The sequence below is a fragment of the Pinus tabuliformis genome, chromosome 8, assembly GCF_031772625.1.
Source record: "Pinus tabuliformis cultivar Carrire ecotype Pingquan chromosome 8, CPIR1, whole genome shotgun sequence".
Lineage (NCBI taxonomy): Eukaryota > Viridiplantae > Streptophyta > Pinopsida > Pinales > Pinaceae > Pinus > Pinus tabuliformis.
The window spans coordinates 1554228596-1554244258 of record NC_142294.1 but is presented as its reverse complement, the minus strand read 5'-3'; the positions used below and the strand labels follow the sequence as shown (position 1 = coordinate 1554244258).

General features: G+C 29.0%; 1 protein-coding gene across 1 annotated transcript; it reads right to left on the bottom strand.

Annotated features, from left to right (window-relative positions):
- Nucleotides 1-10366: 10366 nt before the first annotated feature.
- LOC149241883 (uncharacterized) lies at nt 10367-11721 on the bottom strand. The gene is made up of 4 exons (XM_089370702.1): nt 11529-11721; nt 11024-11385; nt 10848-10927; nt 10367-10619 (listed from the first exon to the last, which is right to left on the bottom strand). Exons 1-4 carry the CDS (start codon nt 11719-11721, stop codon nt 10367-10369), a joined length of 888 nt encoding a protein of 295 aa, XP_089226828.1.
- Between the last annotated feature and the right edge of the window lie 3942 nt (nt 11722-15663).

Below are 15663 nucleotides of genomic sequence, written 5' to 3'. Positions count from 1 at the left end.
TACACATTTAAATATTATAAATTAAAATTCAGTTAACTTTTGACAATATTTTTAAATATTATAATTAATTTAAAAATTATAATATTTTATTGTCTCATAACGCTTAACATTTAAATAAAAAATCCTCATTTCATGATTTTTTCAAAGCCTTGCCAAGAAATCATCGTTGGGTCAACTTTTTATTTAATTATTTTTTCATTATAAAAATTAATTAATCATTAAATACAATTTCCTAATTCAAAGAGTTGTTAATTTCCTTACCAGTAAAGATGACAAGTTACCACTACATTAACTTTTTGTTTTCAGCTCATTTTAATAATTAAATTATTACCCATCAGGCCTTGAAATCACTCCAATTCGCATGCGTAATTGATTTTTAATATTGATAAATTTATGTCAGTTTAATTCGAGGAGTAATTTTTTTGGGTGTATATTGCTTTCTTATTAAAAAAAATTGGGGTCTATTCTGATTTTTTTGGGGTGTATATTTCTTTTTCATTAAAATAAATTTGGGGTGCATACTGATTTTTTTTTGGGTTTATATAAATTGGGCTGCATACTGATTTGATTTTATTTGCGTTGGATAATGAATATTTTTTTTAACTATAATTACGGTATTTATGTTAAAAAACAAAATACTTATTTTTATAGAATATTAATTTGAAATTTTTTAAAAATTAATTAAATTTTAATATATATTTTTAAAAATATTATTATATTTGTGTTTTAAATATATAGATATTTAAAAAAATATGTAATAATATTTTTAGATGTCAGATTGATCTCAATTTTTAACATTAGAAATTAATGTGTAAACATAACTATTTTTATATAAATTTCAATTTTTGATTTCTCATTTTTATATTTAGAAGAATTAGCAATTACGCCATTGTCATTCTCATAGATGTTCGTATGGAATATTTTTTTTTAATTAATCAATTTAATTAAAAAGGAAGAAATAATGTACCTATATTTTTATTTATTTATTAATCAACATCTTATTTATTTATTTCTTTATTTATTTATTAATCAACATCTGTGCGAGTCCTGTGTACCATGGAGATTCATAATCTGTAAATAGATTTACAATACTATTTGCCAATACCATGACTTATTAACCACATACCCAAAAATTTATAAGTCACCCCAAAGACAAATATACATATGATTTTTTTTTTAATTAATCAATTTATGTAAAAAAGAAAAATAAATCTAACTACTTTAAAAATAAATCTCGACTTTTAATTTGAGTATACTACTATAAATATTCTAGCATATTCTATAGACATTAATTCTTTAGCATCCAATAAATAGTTATTGGAAACTAAATTAAAGTTCTAAGATCTCTATTTAAAAATGGACATAAGTATAAGTATAATTAATAGTGTGGAAATCTTATTCCAAAATAAGCAAACCTGTCTAGTCATTCATATTGATTAAGTATATATAATGTCATTATATTTATTGTTATTTGAGTGTCTCATTGTGATTATAATTCATATATTCCTAAAAATGTTATTGTTAATGATGAAAGGATAGAGTTTGAGATATATTGTTTTAAATATGTATATTAATATGTGATTATAATTCATATATTCCTAAAAATGTTATTGTTAATGATGAAAGGATAGAGTTTGAGATATATTTTTTTAAATATGTATATTAATATATTTAATTACGATTGAATGCTTATCATTTAATAGAATAATGATTAAGGGAAAGAGCCTTTTATCAATAATAATAATAGTGGTTTTAGAGCATATCACCTAGTTTAACACCTGAAAATGATTTTTTTAGTTTAATTGTTGAGGCTTAATGTATTGAAAATTGTTCACCAAATATATCCCTATGAAGACCAAACTCAATTTCACCTTAAATATATTTAATTATGTTAGACAAGGTTTAAAAGTAGGCTGGGAAGATCAAGCAAATTTCTCGGAAATGAGCTTTTACCTTTGTGAAAATAAAAACTAGGAAGCCTACATTGAGTAAGGTAGATGCATTGGATAGTGGAATTCTTTTAATTTATGGGAGAAATCTAAAAAATGTTTGAGTACTAGGTAAGTAAATCATATTGGAGGCTACGACCTTGATCTTAAAGGGGCTGTTAATGGCCATTAGATACGTGCGTTGTTCGCTCGAAGAAGAACTTAAAATTTGAGTTAAGATGATAAACGTGTTAGTATACATAATAACCCTATTATGTATGGACCTACTATCACTCTAAAGGCCTTTATAGTAAAAAACATAACAAACGTCTTATTACACTTAATAACATTATTATGTATGAACGTCACTCGACTCCATTATAGTAAAAATATGATTTTTTCGCTGTATGCCTAACCCACTGCTGGGATTTAAGTATTGTACTGATGTGTACATATAATTTTATAATTTAGGTAGTATTTCTCCATATTTTCATTAATCTTAAGCCCTCATCGTGGACATGCTCAAGTTTTAGGTGTTCTATTAGCTAGGTCGAAAATCAATTTTTAAGTATGATTTCACCAAGATTTACATGTTTGTATTAAACAAATAGGTTAGACTACATGCATGATAATTTATTTCTTTATTATTATTTTGAATGAAAAAAAAATGTCATTTTATAGTTAGAAAGTGGTATAACAACATTGCAACTCTCGTAGTGGTGTTTATGAGGAGTCTACGCATTCGAATGAAAACGTTTAATGGTTTTTATTTTTAATTGGGAAAGAAAAACGAAATCAACATGCGTCAGTTATTCTCAATTTGTATTTTAAATCAGGAATTATTAATTTAATTATTTAATTATCTTTTAAATATCTTTTATTATTCATATTTTCAGTGTTTAATGCTCATTCGGATAAGATTGTATGTGATCTTATTAGCAGTGTCTTTTTGGAAACTTGATGTTTCTATTTTTGTAAATACATTTGTATTATTTATTGAGTTTCATTGCTTATTGTAAATCAATTCAATCCATTCATTGATTATGGTATTAGAGCTCGAGTATTTTTTTCGAAAATTTCGTGCTTCATTTCGAAATTTCTCTCTAGGAGTCTGAAATTTTTTTATGGGTGTCACAATTTCTGAGCCGCATTTTTTTTTGGGTGTCGCATTTGTTTTCCACTTGCAAACACCACATCGCTGCCGTTGTTCTCTGCAGATCCACTCCATCTCTTAATTACACAAATTCAGACATTGCTGGCCATCAAGCGAGGATTGAAATCTCCATCAAACAACATCGTCTTGATGCCGTGTGAGATGGACTTTTTGAAGCTTTCACTGTGAATGTTTTCCGGCTTGACGCCGAGCACGGTGCCACCGAGACGTTTGATGTCATCGTCATGTTTTTCACCAACAGCTGACGTTGGGAGGAGATGACAATCGACGCCGGAACTCTAGATAGGGATTACGTGGAACGGGATTCTACAGAGAACAATGGCATCAACATGGTGTTTGCGAGGAAGGTCCTACCCGCTTTCTCTGTGATAATTAGGGAGTGCTCAAACTCACCAATAATCCAGTATTCCATAAACGAACAAAGCATGTGGAAACCCATTGTCACTACATTCGACATCTTGTTGAGGATGGATCCATTCAGTCGATGTATATTCCCACAATGGAGTAGCCATCAGACATTTTCACCAAGCCCCTTGGTCCTGATAAGTTTGTAAAATTTAGAGAGTCTAGAGGTGTTCTAAATAGATTGAGCATTAAAAGAGAATGTTAGAGTAATACTATTTTAGTGTTTAATGCTCATTCAAACAAGATCGTCTGTGATCTTATTAACAATTTCTTCTTAAGAACTTATTGTTTCTATTTCTTAATAGAAACTTGTTGTTTGTATTTCTGTAAATACATTTGTATTATTTATTGAGCTTCATTTCTCATTGTAAATCAATTCAATTAATTCATTTATTATTAATTATAAAGAAATAATCTTCATACAATGAGTGCCTTTTGAAAATACACTCCATCGTTAACATTTCTATACATTATAAGATTTATTAGTATTTAATATTGTTATTTTGATTATTTAAGATTAATTTTTTTTAAATATGTATTGAAAATTTAATATTTTTATTGAGTATACGATAAACATATTGAGAGAATGTTATAACAGTCATTAAGTTATTCATTTAATGTAGTTTGAGTAGTTAAGAGGAAATTTTATATTTTTTATTTAAATTAAGATTCCATATTATTGATAGGTTTGTTTTTGTGATTTAATTGTGAAAAATTAAGTTGAAATTGACCTAAAACGTTATTTTGGATACCATTAGTAAAATGAGAAACATTTTATAATATTTCCCATAAGATATGTTATGGGAAGATGAAAGCACCATTAAATCTATTAAATTTTATATTATTTTAGTTTATTATTATTTATTTTAAACGAATAATAACTATAACTATAATATTGGTAGAATAAGTTGTTATTATGATTTTAATAACATGGAAAATATTATTGGATTAAATGGTTTTTGTCGTGTTGTAAAATGATTAGTTTTCATTCAGCTGGCACGATTAAGAATTAGTTATGTAGTTGATAAATCCATCAAACCCCTTTGTCTAAAACAATTGATACTATCTATTTATAATGGCTCCCAACAACCATTAAGGGGGTTGGCTTCTATCCCATTCATATATTTTTCCTTTTCCTTTTCTTATGGATCACCATTATGATTTCTTTCCTTTCCTATTTTCTCAATATTAAGGAGTAATTGTGGAAATAAAGAAAAAAATAAATTAATATTTCTAATATGGCTATAGAGGATGTGAGAGCTTTAATCAATTTTGCTAAATGTGTATCATGTGTATGATCATTTTTAATATAAAAGTGTTATTATTTAGTAACATGTCGATTCTTACTGGTGTTTTCTATATGATCACCATAACATGTCTATATAGAACATGGACAAGCATAGAGGCTTAGTGAGAATGATAATATTCAATTTGTATTTCATTTTGTGTAACAAATGTGTGATTTTTTGCAAAATCAATCCTTCTCGGAATTGTACTACTACTTGACCAATGGATATATTCATATCTTTCCCATTTCACTTTTATGTTTCACAAGGATTGATCATTTATATCAATAGGATATTTGTTCTGAAAAGTCAAATTTCCACATTGACCACATTTTCTACCACAAAAAAAATTTCTTTTAGTAAACTAATTCATGATTTTCTCTTCCACGTAGAATCATGGATAGTGAAAGGAGGAGGTGAATTTTTCCAAAATATTTCACCAAAATTAAGCAAGGTATCATAATATAATTGAAATTCCACATGATAGCAATAAGGACAAGTGTTGCGTACAATGATAGGTTTAACATACCATGGTTTTTGTTGCACAAAGTACAATGATAGGTTTAACATAACATGGTTTTTGTTGGGAAAAAGTATCGATTGAGACATTAATTCCATGATTCTCTTCTATGAACTGATTGAACAACTCTATTTGAGTGGTGTCCAAGATATTTTTTTCATGTTCTACATAATGATATGGTGTTATTATCCACTACGTCACATCCCTTACTTTTGTTGAAACACGTGAATTTTTAATCCAATATTCATATACTATTTTTTAAACATACTTTCCAAGTCTATTTTTGTATGGTTGCCTACAAATAACATTCCAACAAGGGAGCTCATTATTTACATCTATTTTCAATCAAAATTTCTTATGTTTGTGCAATGTTTTTCGTGAGTTTACTGATGCTTTTGCCATAGATTTTACCAAATGATTTTATTTAGTACTAGATGAAACCACTACTATTTTTGTTTTTCTATGTGTATCTATAGCACTTTTCTACACTATTTATATTTTGAATCACATTTTCTTCCACCTTTTTATCTTTTCTTGATTTTCGAATACCCAATAGTGTTGTAGATTATTTTAATTTCATTAATGTTAAGAGACCTCTCAAATTTGATCTTGAAATGTCACATTTTCATCTTTGAAGAACATATCAATAATGAGACTAACACGATATCATATAACATGGTTAGTTTATTTATCTCTATATGTGACAATGTCAACATTTTCTAACATCACATCATCGATATTGATTTCATCTATAACGTAAATGTGTATGATATACTTTAAATAATTAAATTAAAAAATAGAGTTTGAATGAAATTGAAACTAATAAATATGTATAATTTCAGTAATATATATATATATATATATATATATATATATATATATATATATATATACTAATGGTGATTCAATTTCTCTATTTGAATATTTTTTAACGCCTTCAACAACATCATCAATTATTGGTTCATTATATTTTTCACTTTTTCTTTCACCTTTTTCAATATCATCATCAATGTTATGAGGAAAATCTCTTTATTTACATTTCAAAATATTTTTCAAATTAGCTCATCAAATAACAATTAAATTTCACAATACACTATTATATTTTAAATAACATTTATAATATTTACATTTACCTACCTGCTTCGACTTCTTGTTGAGATTGATTTGCCTTTTCAATATTTCAATGTTCTTCCTTCTTTCTTTTGTAATAATTTCTCCAGTACTCTATATGAGCCTCAATGTCTCTTATTCGATCATATTTTATTTTGAAATTTATTTAATTTACGATGATAGTTCAATCTATGTAGATTTTTAAAATCAAACCCAAAAAAGTCAATTTCAAAATCTAGCAAAAAAAAAACTCATTTTCAAAATCTAGAAAAAAAAACTCACTTTCAAAGTTCAGTCCAAAATACATACATTTAATATTCAGCCCAAAATACTTATTTTTAAAATTCAACCCAAAAAATTGATTTTCAAAATTCATCTCAAAAAACAGACTTTCAAAATTCAACCCAAAAAACTTACATCCAAAATTCAGCCCAAAAAACACACTTTAAAAAATTTCCAGCAATTAGGTGCAAAGAAGTTTTCAATTCAAAAGCCGCACATGAGGAAGGTGAGTTTGAAAACAATGTTTTGATTGAGTTTGTTTATAGCGTTCGACCCAAACAATTTTATCGATGGGATGCACTATTTCAATTTTGCGGCCAATGAAAGATATGGATAGGTTTCCTGCCGAACATTTCAAGAAAGTTCAATCAAACTTTTCAAAGATTTCAGCTGAAAATATTTCCGGTTTATTTTAACGTCTTAAACAAGAATTCATCCACTTTTTTTATCTTTTATATCGAACTATTTTGTTCGATCCAAAACATGCAACTCTGCAACAAATTGGATATAATCACTTTTATCTAACTTCATACTAGTTAAAATCCATCAAATATGATATATTTACTTTTGGAACAAATAATAGCATTTGCAAAATTGAATCTACTTTCAGTAAATATAAATTTTATGTAATTTCATAGATATTTTTTAATTTTAATTAATTTTCTATTAAATGTGTGCAAAAAAAATTCAAGTCATTGTGATTTATTGAAATCAAAATTTTGTATCTTAAAAAATCATTGTAAAAAAATATGAAAATGTATGGTTCATTTTATTCATCGCTCTTCTTTAATGGGTAGTTTTTAGATTTTTAGTTTCTAACTAATATGTTGAGAAACATATTGTTATGTTATACATATAACCAGATCGAAGTAGAACCTATCTACATTGTTGCAACACTTTTTTATCTACATTGTTGCAACACTTTTTTTTCAAAAAACACAAGGTTAGAAAAGAATACACTAGTACCAAATAATATGACTTTTTATGAATCCCTTGATTTTTATAGAACACTAAGTCAAAAAATTATTAAATTGACATATCAAATGTGAATACATATCCAATTAATAAAGGATGGGTTACCCTAGCAATTACTCTAGGTGCTTGGATTTCTCGGCATGTTCACTTAGAGCTCATGAGGTGGAAAGATTGTGTCTAATGCATCCTACATGCTTTTGGATTCTCTCATAGATGGAGTGACCAGAGTCTCCAATGTAACCAACCTTAGAGAAATAAGCGAATGAGTAGACCCTTTCATGTCTTTAGGGTCTACATGGTCCTTAAAATATCTAAGAGAATTTTTATAGGTATTAAAAGCTCATGAGGTGGAAAGATTGTGCCTAATGTATGCTACATGCTCTTGGATTCTCCTGTTAATGGAGATACGAGTTTCTCCAATATAACAAACTCCACAGGAACAAGAGATCGAGTAGACCCCTTTCATGTCTTTAGCATCTACACTATCCCTAAAAAGATCTAAAAAAAATTAAAAGTATTAAGAGATTGGAACAAAGAAGAAACTCTATTTTTTTAAGGATATGAGCAATCATTTCCTTGGTCACTTAGATAAATGGAAAATGAACCTTAAAAATGGGATTAACCTTAATTTTTTTTTAATATTTTTAAGATTTAAGATTTAAGCAATATTAAAAATATATTTGATTGTAATTATGGATTAAATGCGCTACTAAACTATCCAAACTTCTGAAATTTAATAAACAAAAATAATATAACTACAATTTTTTTTATTAATGTCATTATCGATGTTTCTCTTGCCATACATATAACGACAATTTTTTTTTATTAATGTCATTATCGATGTTTCTCTGGCCATACATATATGGTACAATTTTAACTAGTAATTGCTTCTGTATGCATGTCATTCTCAATGAACTTTTCACCATGCAGGTCCAAACCATCTTATGATTATGCTTACACTTTCTGTCACCTTAGTGCCCAGATCAACAGAGGTTGTTCCACCGGCACAAGCATTGTTATAATTCTTGTGGAGATGCCTTGACGAAATGTATTCCTTTTGCTTATGATGATGTAAAATGTTCAAAATTTGTAATGGAGATCTGTCATGTCCTTTCATATTAATATCGAAAAATACGTTCAGATATTTACTTGAAGCTGAGATTGTGGCTTTTTATTTCCAGTGCACCGATGATTGCAGAGCGCACTACAGTCTTTCACCAACAGTGTGCTACAGGCATTGGCCGTACGTAGCCGGTAGGATCTATTTGATCAAATATTGAAATGTAAGGAATAACAATTAGCATTGCTTATCAGAAACTCCATTGTTTCCTGATGCAATCGAAGTGGACCTGACCCCAACGCTAAATGGTAAAATGTTGCTGGGAAATAACTTAAAATTATTATTTTAAAAGAAGCGAAGTTTTGAGAGAATTTTTTATCTAGGTCGCTTTTCAACATATAAAAAAAAAATCTAATAAACAATATAAAAATTAATGATTTATTTGAAAATAGAATTTAGATAATGAAAATACTTGTGAAACGTTCTCTTTTAAGTTTTTATTTTTTTTTAAACAAAATTTACATTTTGATTATTCTAAATTTATGTTTTATAATTCTACATGAGTAACATTTTTATTTCTGAAAAGTAAAAAGACCTATTTCATAGGTATATATATCTATATTCGAAAATTATACCACATTTTTATTTCTGAAAAGTAAAAAAAGACATATATATATATATATAAATTATACTACTCTAACATCATATATATCAGTCATTTGCCTATGGTTTCTCAAGACTTACCTAAGTAGTCTCAAACTGCCACTACGGGAACCAATATGTTGACCACCTTAAGAGAAGATGTTATAAAGTCATACCACGGGAACCAATATGAGAAGATGTTATAAAGTCATACCAGTAGTAAAATAACCAAAAAAAAAAAGCCAGAATATTAACTATCATTCGGACGAGAAAACATTTTTAACAAGCTCAAAACTTCATGTATAAGTGCTGGGACTTAGCGCTGGAACCAGGGGCGCATATGGTAAAGCTCACAGTGTAAACATTTTTAAAAAGCACCAAATTCCATGTATAAGTGCTGGGACTTTAGGGCTGGAACAAGGGGAACTAAAGGGTAAAGCTTACACTGTAAGTTTCTCCAGATGAATTATCCGGGCTTACAAAAACTTTAATTTTTTTAAGAGGTTTAAAATCATCAATAAAAAACTTCATATAAATTTAATATTAATTAATAAAATTATAATTTTACAACCATTTTAAAATAACAATAAAATAAGCTAAAAACTATTTTTATTTATTAAATCATTTTACAATAACAATGTTTTCATGTGTACTACCTAGGTTGTATAACTCAAACATGAAACATTCCCAGAAAAATAGTGTTAATGATAGTTGTAAAGTCAGCAATGATATTCAGAATTTTACATAGACTCCCACTCTGTGCAGCTGTACGTTCCTTGGTTTATCAAGATGCCTCATTTCATTCAATAAATTAACTCGAGCGCTTTCTGAACCGACATACAATTAATAAAAAATATAATGAAACCCTAAATGTTCCACAGAGTTAACATTTATAGAAAACCTAAAATGTTTGACAAAGAGAACGATGTCCACCATTGTAAACATTGACTACGTGTAAAGAAACTCCGATCAATACCGGACCATTCATTGGCGGAAAGACTTGCTTAAAAACATAGACCCAGATTTCGGCAAAGTCAAGTGGCTACTATTGTCACCAACTGAAACTCTCTCACAGGAGGGGCACATGGTAAGGCTTGACGCAGGCTGGAGAGGTGGCGACATTTTTAAAGCTTTCAGTTTTTCCAGCTCTATTCGAAGTTTTCTGTTCTCGTCTGCAAGTGTCTCATTATATCTCTTCAGAACCTCGTAGTCCATTTCCGTTTTCTTAAGCTTTGTCCTGAAACAAATTCATAACATTTAATTAACTTATAACAGAAATCAGTCAATAAAACTGTCAACACAATAGGATCTCCATGGGATCAAAAGTTGTCCGAATTAAAAATTAGATCGAAAATTGATTTCCACGTCATTCTTCATAGTTACAGGCTGTTGATAAGAAAAGGGGACTTTTCATATGAATGTCATCATGCAAAATACAATGAATGAATAAAGGGCGAGAGCTGACCTTGCTCGTCTATTCTGGAACCACACCTCAACTTGTCGAGGGCGGAGATTCAACTGTAAGGCCAACGCTTGTTTTTCCTTCTGCGGAAGAAGAAGAAGTTACATTAGCCAAAAACATCACGAAACACAAACGATAGAGCAGTAAGTTGTAAGTGAATACTGTGAATAGAAACATACAGGTTCGGGTGCCCTGTTCTTTCTGAAACTTTCTGCCAAAACAGCACATTGTTCTCTGGACAGTCTAAGCTTCTTCCTGGAACAGCCCTCCTCTTCTGGATCGCTGAGCACCCTCGACGAAACTCGGTCATTCTCTAACTCCTCGCCATCATCCTGCCTTCTTCGCTTGATCTCCGCATAGCCGTTCCCGAGGTTAATCGCGTTAGAATCCTTGGACAACGACACATCAATACCGCCTGCATCTTCGTTGGAGAAACAGGATGCTGGGCATTTGTTGGCATCGGATCGCCATGACACAGCTACGTGATGGATGGGAGCCATCGCTTCTGCCGTTGATCTCTCGCTGCCAACACTACCGGTTCCTGCAGATGACGATTTTCGTTATTATGATCCAGAAACATCGTTAAAACAAGAGACATATCAATCAAAACACCATTAACATAAAATCGAATCCGTTCTTGACGATTGGTTTTAGCAAGTAGTAAACAGTGCAGGAATATTATACCAATCGAAGGTGATGTCTTCTCCCAGGGCGAAGCGCCGCGGCGGGAGTCACGGTCTAACGGAAACAGATCTAATTGCAAAGGAGGTCCATTCACTTTTTTGTGCGAAACGTACATTTCGTCCTTTTCTCTGGTGGCTGTCGCATTACCAATAGCCAGTACTAATGAAAGCCCCGCACTGCAATCCTGATCCATACCCCTTTGTTTCGTCAAGGTTTCAATAGAGTGGAAATGATTGAAGAATGTATAAAACAGAAAGGGATTATATAGCAGGAGAGAAAGGGCTCTGGATCTGGAGACCGGCCTGACTACACAATCTTCAACAATAATTATTATAATAATAATTATGGACTGTTAAACGTTAAAACAATAAAAGGTTGACCGTCAAACACAATGAAATTGGTGACTGACACTTTATGGTGTTGACAGCCTAATATTGTATCTCTTTGACCCGTCAGGTTGGGCAACGAGGACAGGGTTTCATTATCAGTAAGAAAAAACACATGGCTTTGGCAACTAGTCTAACAAAAACAAAGTTTATATCACATATTTTTTGGAAAATATTTTACACCAACATTTATCAAGCTCGAGGTGGGGGTAACAATGTAGATTTAAATAAATAAAAATGGAAATAAAGGAATTTCTAATATTTCTTGGGCGAATATATATATATATATAATTATTTCTATTTAGTACTAACTAATATTTTTAACTAAATTTTTTTCTATTAATTTTATTTTTAATTTTCATAAAATTAATTTAAAATTAATCTATTTTATAATTTAAAACTAATATACTATTTTAATTTTAATATTATAATATAATTAACTATTACTCCATTTTTTATTTATTAATAATTAATATTTTCGAAATTAATTTATTTTACATAAACTTTTAATTTATATTCATTAATATATTTACATCATTTATATATTAATTCTAACATTGTCCCTTACATTTTAATTTTAATACTAATAACCAATAGATTTTTTTTTTTTAAATTAATTAAAATAATAAAATGAATAAAAAATATTTATATATATTAATATTAATTGATCCTTTATCTAAGTCAATCTAGCCGTTATCAATTCTAGCTGTTGGTTGTTAACCGTTAAGTCATGGGATTCTTTGCCCTATCTATTTAATGTGCTTAGTGAGTTCTGCTCATTCAACTTGTCGTGACGATGAACCACATTGGCTAGTTTGAAACGCGTGGACAAAAGTTTTTCTATGTGATTTTCGCCAAAGATTCCTCAAACATTTGATTTGATTTTATTTTAAAATATATTATTATTCTTCTCGAATTATATATATTAATTTAATATTTTATCAATTTTTGATATTAAAATAAATTATTATTAATATGATGGTCATTATTAATTTTTAATAAGATTAATTTTTATTCATTAAAATTTTGTAATATTTTAGATAACATTTTTTTGGTATTTAATTATGACCATTTTCATGAGAGTTAGTTGTAACTCACGTGTGAAGAAGTGACTAATTTCTAGGTGATGCTCACATGGGTGAAGAAGTGGGGATTGAAACTAGTGAAATGAATCACAATGACTAAACTAACTTTTGGGTGATGCTCACAGGGTTGAAAAAGTGACTAATTTCTGGGCGATGCTCACATGGGTGAAGAAGTGGGGATTGAAACTAGTGAAATGAATCACATAGTGTCAATCATCACTTCCTCATCACTTTTGATGATGCTCACATGGTTGAAAAAGTGGGATTTGAAACTAGTGAAATGAATCACATAGTGTCAATCATCACTTCCTCATCACTTTTTGTGATGCTCACATGGGTGAAAAAGTGGGATTTGAAACTAGTGAAATGAATCACATAGTGTCAATCATCACTTCCGCATTGGTGATGCTCACACAGGTGAAGAAGTGGGGATTGAAAATAGTGAAATGAATCACATAGTGTCAATCCTCACTTCCGCATCACTTCACAAGGGTGAAGATGTGGGGATTGAGAATAGCGAAATGAATCACATAGTGTCAATCATCATTTCCGAATCACTTCCGGGGCTTGCACCCGGTAATCAGGACTTCCCAAAGGTCATCCATCCCAGATCGCCTCTGGCTCAAGCTCGCTTCACTGTAGAATTTTCCCCACAATCAAGCCCACTTAGCTTGCTATCCCATTTGCAGTTGAATCCCAAAAAATGATATCTAATATAATCCAGTGTGAAAACCCCTCAACACTTATGTAAAATATTTTATAATTTTATAATTATGTTTAAAAATTATAGAAAAATATTGTTAAAAATTTATAATGTAGTGATAACTTTAATTATTATAAATAATGAAAGTCTCATTTTAATATAATTTAAAATTAAGATTGAATGTTGATTTTCTTAATCATTTTAATTTAATTAAAAAATTATTTTAATTGTCTAGGTTGTTATTAATTTTTTATTGTAATATTTTAATGTTATTATTGAATTAAGGCTTTTGTGATCATTATCAAGTTTTTGAGACATGTTTTGGCAATAATCACATCTATATTCATTTTTCAAGGAGTTTGGAACCAATGAGTATAGTTATGGTCACGACAAGATGAAGAACAAGACCATGGCAACAAATTAAATAGAGGGACTGGCTATAATTGACTAGGCAACAACTATGTTTGACTAGATCAAGAGTTAGGGAAAAAATAGATAATTAATTAATTAATTAGTTAATTTGTTATATTTATCTATTTTATTTAATTCTATTTTAATTAATTATAATTTTAGGAACTAATAACATTAAAGCTAATAAATAATTTATTATCCTTTTAACTAAACTACATAAAAACTCATAACACTATAGGGAATACTATAGGGATAAATAAATAATTTATTTATTTAATTACAAAGTTTATTTATATGTAACCAAATAAGTATTATTTTACAACTAAATAAATTCATAATAATACTAACATGTGAAGTACTAGGATAAAAATATAAATTTTTATTAAATAATTAATTAATGAGTTAATTTAATTATTTATTTTCATCTAACTACATATAAACCTATAATACTATAGGGAATATTATAGGATAAAATATTAATTAAATAAATAATTAGTTAATATGATCACTACTTGTGTGACCAAATATGTATTATCATAGATAAATGTCTTTCAGATTAATCGCATCATTATCTACAATATGGATCAGAAAAACCTGAGATCTAAAATATATTATCCTCTTTAACCACCAAATAAAATGTAATAAATTCACATTAATACTAATATATGAAGTACTAGGATAAAAAACTATGGTTTATTAAATAATTAATTAATCAATTAATGTGTTTAATTTATTTACATCTAACTGAAATCCTTACTAGTTATATTAAGGGATAAATAAGAATTAAACTTAAATATATATCAATTAATCTTAATTAGTTAACTTGTTATCTAAATATAAAATCTCATAATTTTAAACTTAATTATTATTTATATATCATGTTTAATAAAAACCTTAAGAATACAATGAAGTCTAAAATTTAAGAACTTAAAGTAAGAAAATAAATAAATAAAAAGGAAGGTTTCATAATCCTAATAATTTCAATTAAAAGAAAAATTAATGATTAATAAATAGATAAATAATTAAAGGAAATGAGTACCAAACATCAACTCAGGGGAATTTAAACAATCCAGAAGAGGAGGGAAAAAAAATTAGAAAAGGAAAAAATGAAGAGGGGAAAAAGGGGCTGGGGGAGAGGGACGAAAATGAAAGTGCAGGGATCCAACAACTACTAATATTCCAATCATCATCCCTGTTGAGATTGCTTGACCTCCTTTCAATTTCTATGGCCTCCCTAAACTTGCGGTGATGAAAAAAAGAAATATTAGAAATAACCTAGCCCTCCTCAATACATAAATGATGCCTAGCCTTCTCTGTGTGCTTTGACCTGGTATGCTTTATGTCAGCTACGTAGTCATGAATCCTCTGATCAATAGAGCACCCAATGTCACCAACATAGGGTGTCCCACAAAAACATGGAATAACATAAACACCTTTCATGTCGTCGGGGTCAACAGGGTCTTTTACAGATCCTAGAGAGCTAATAATGGTGTTAAGGTGTCAAAAGGTAGAGGGAACATTATGCTTCATAAGTATTCTCACGATATTTT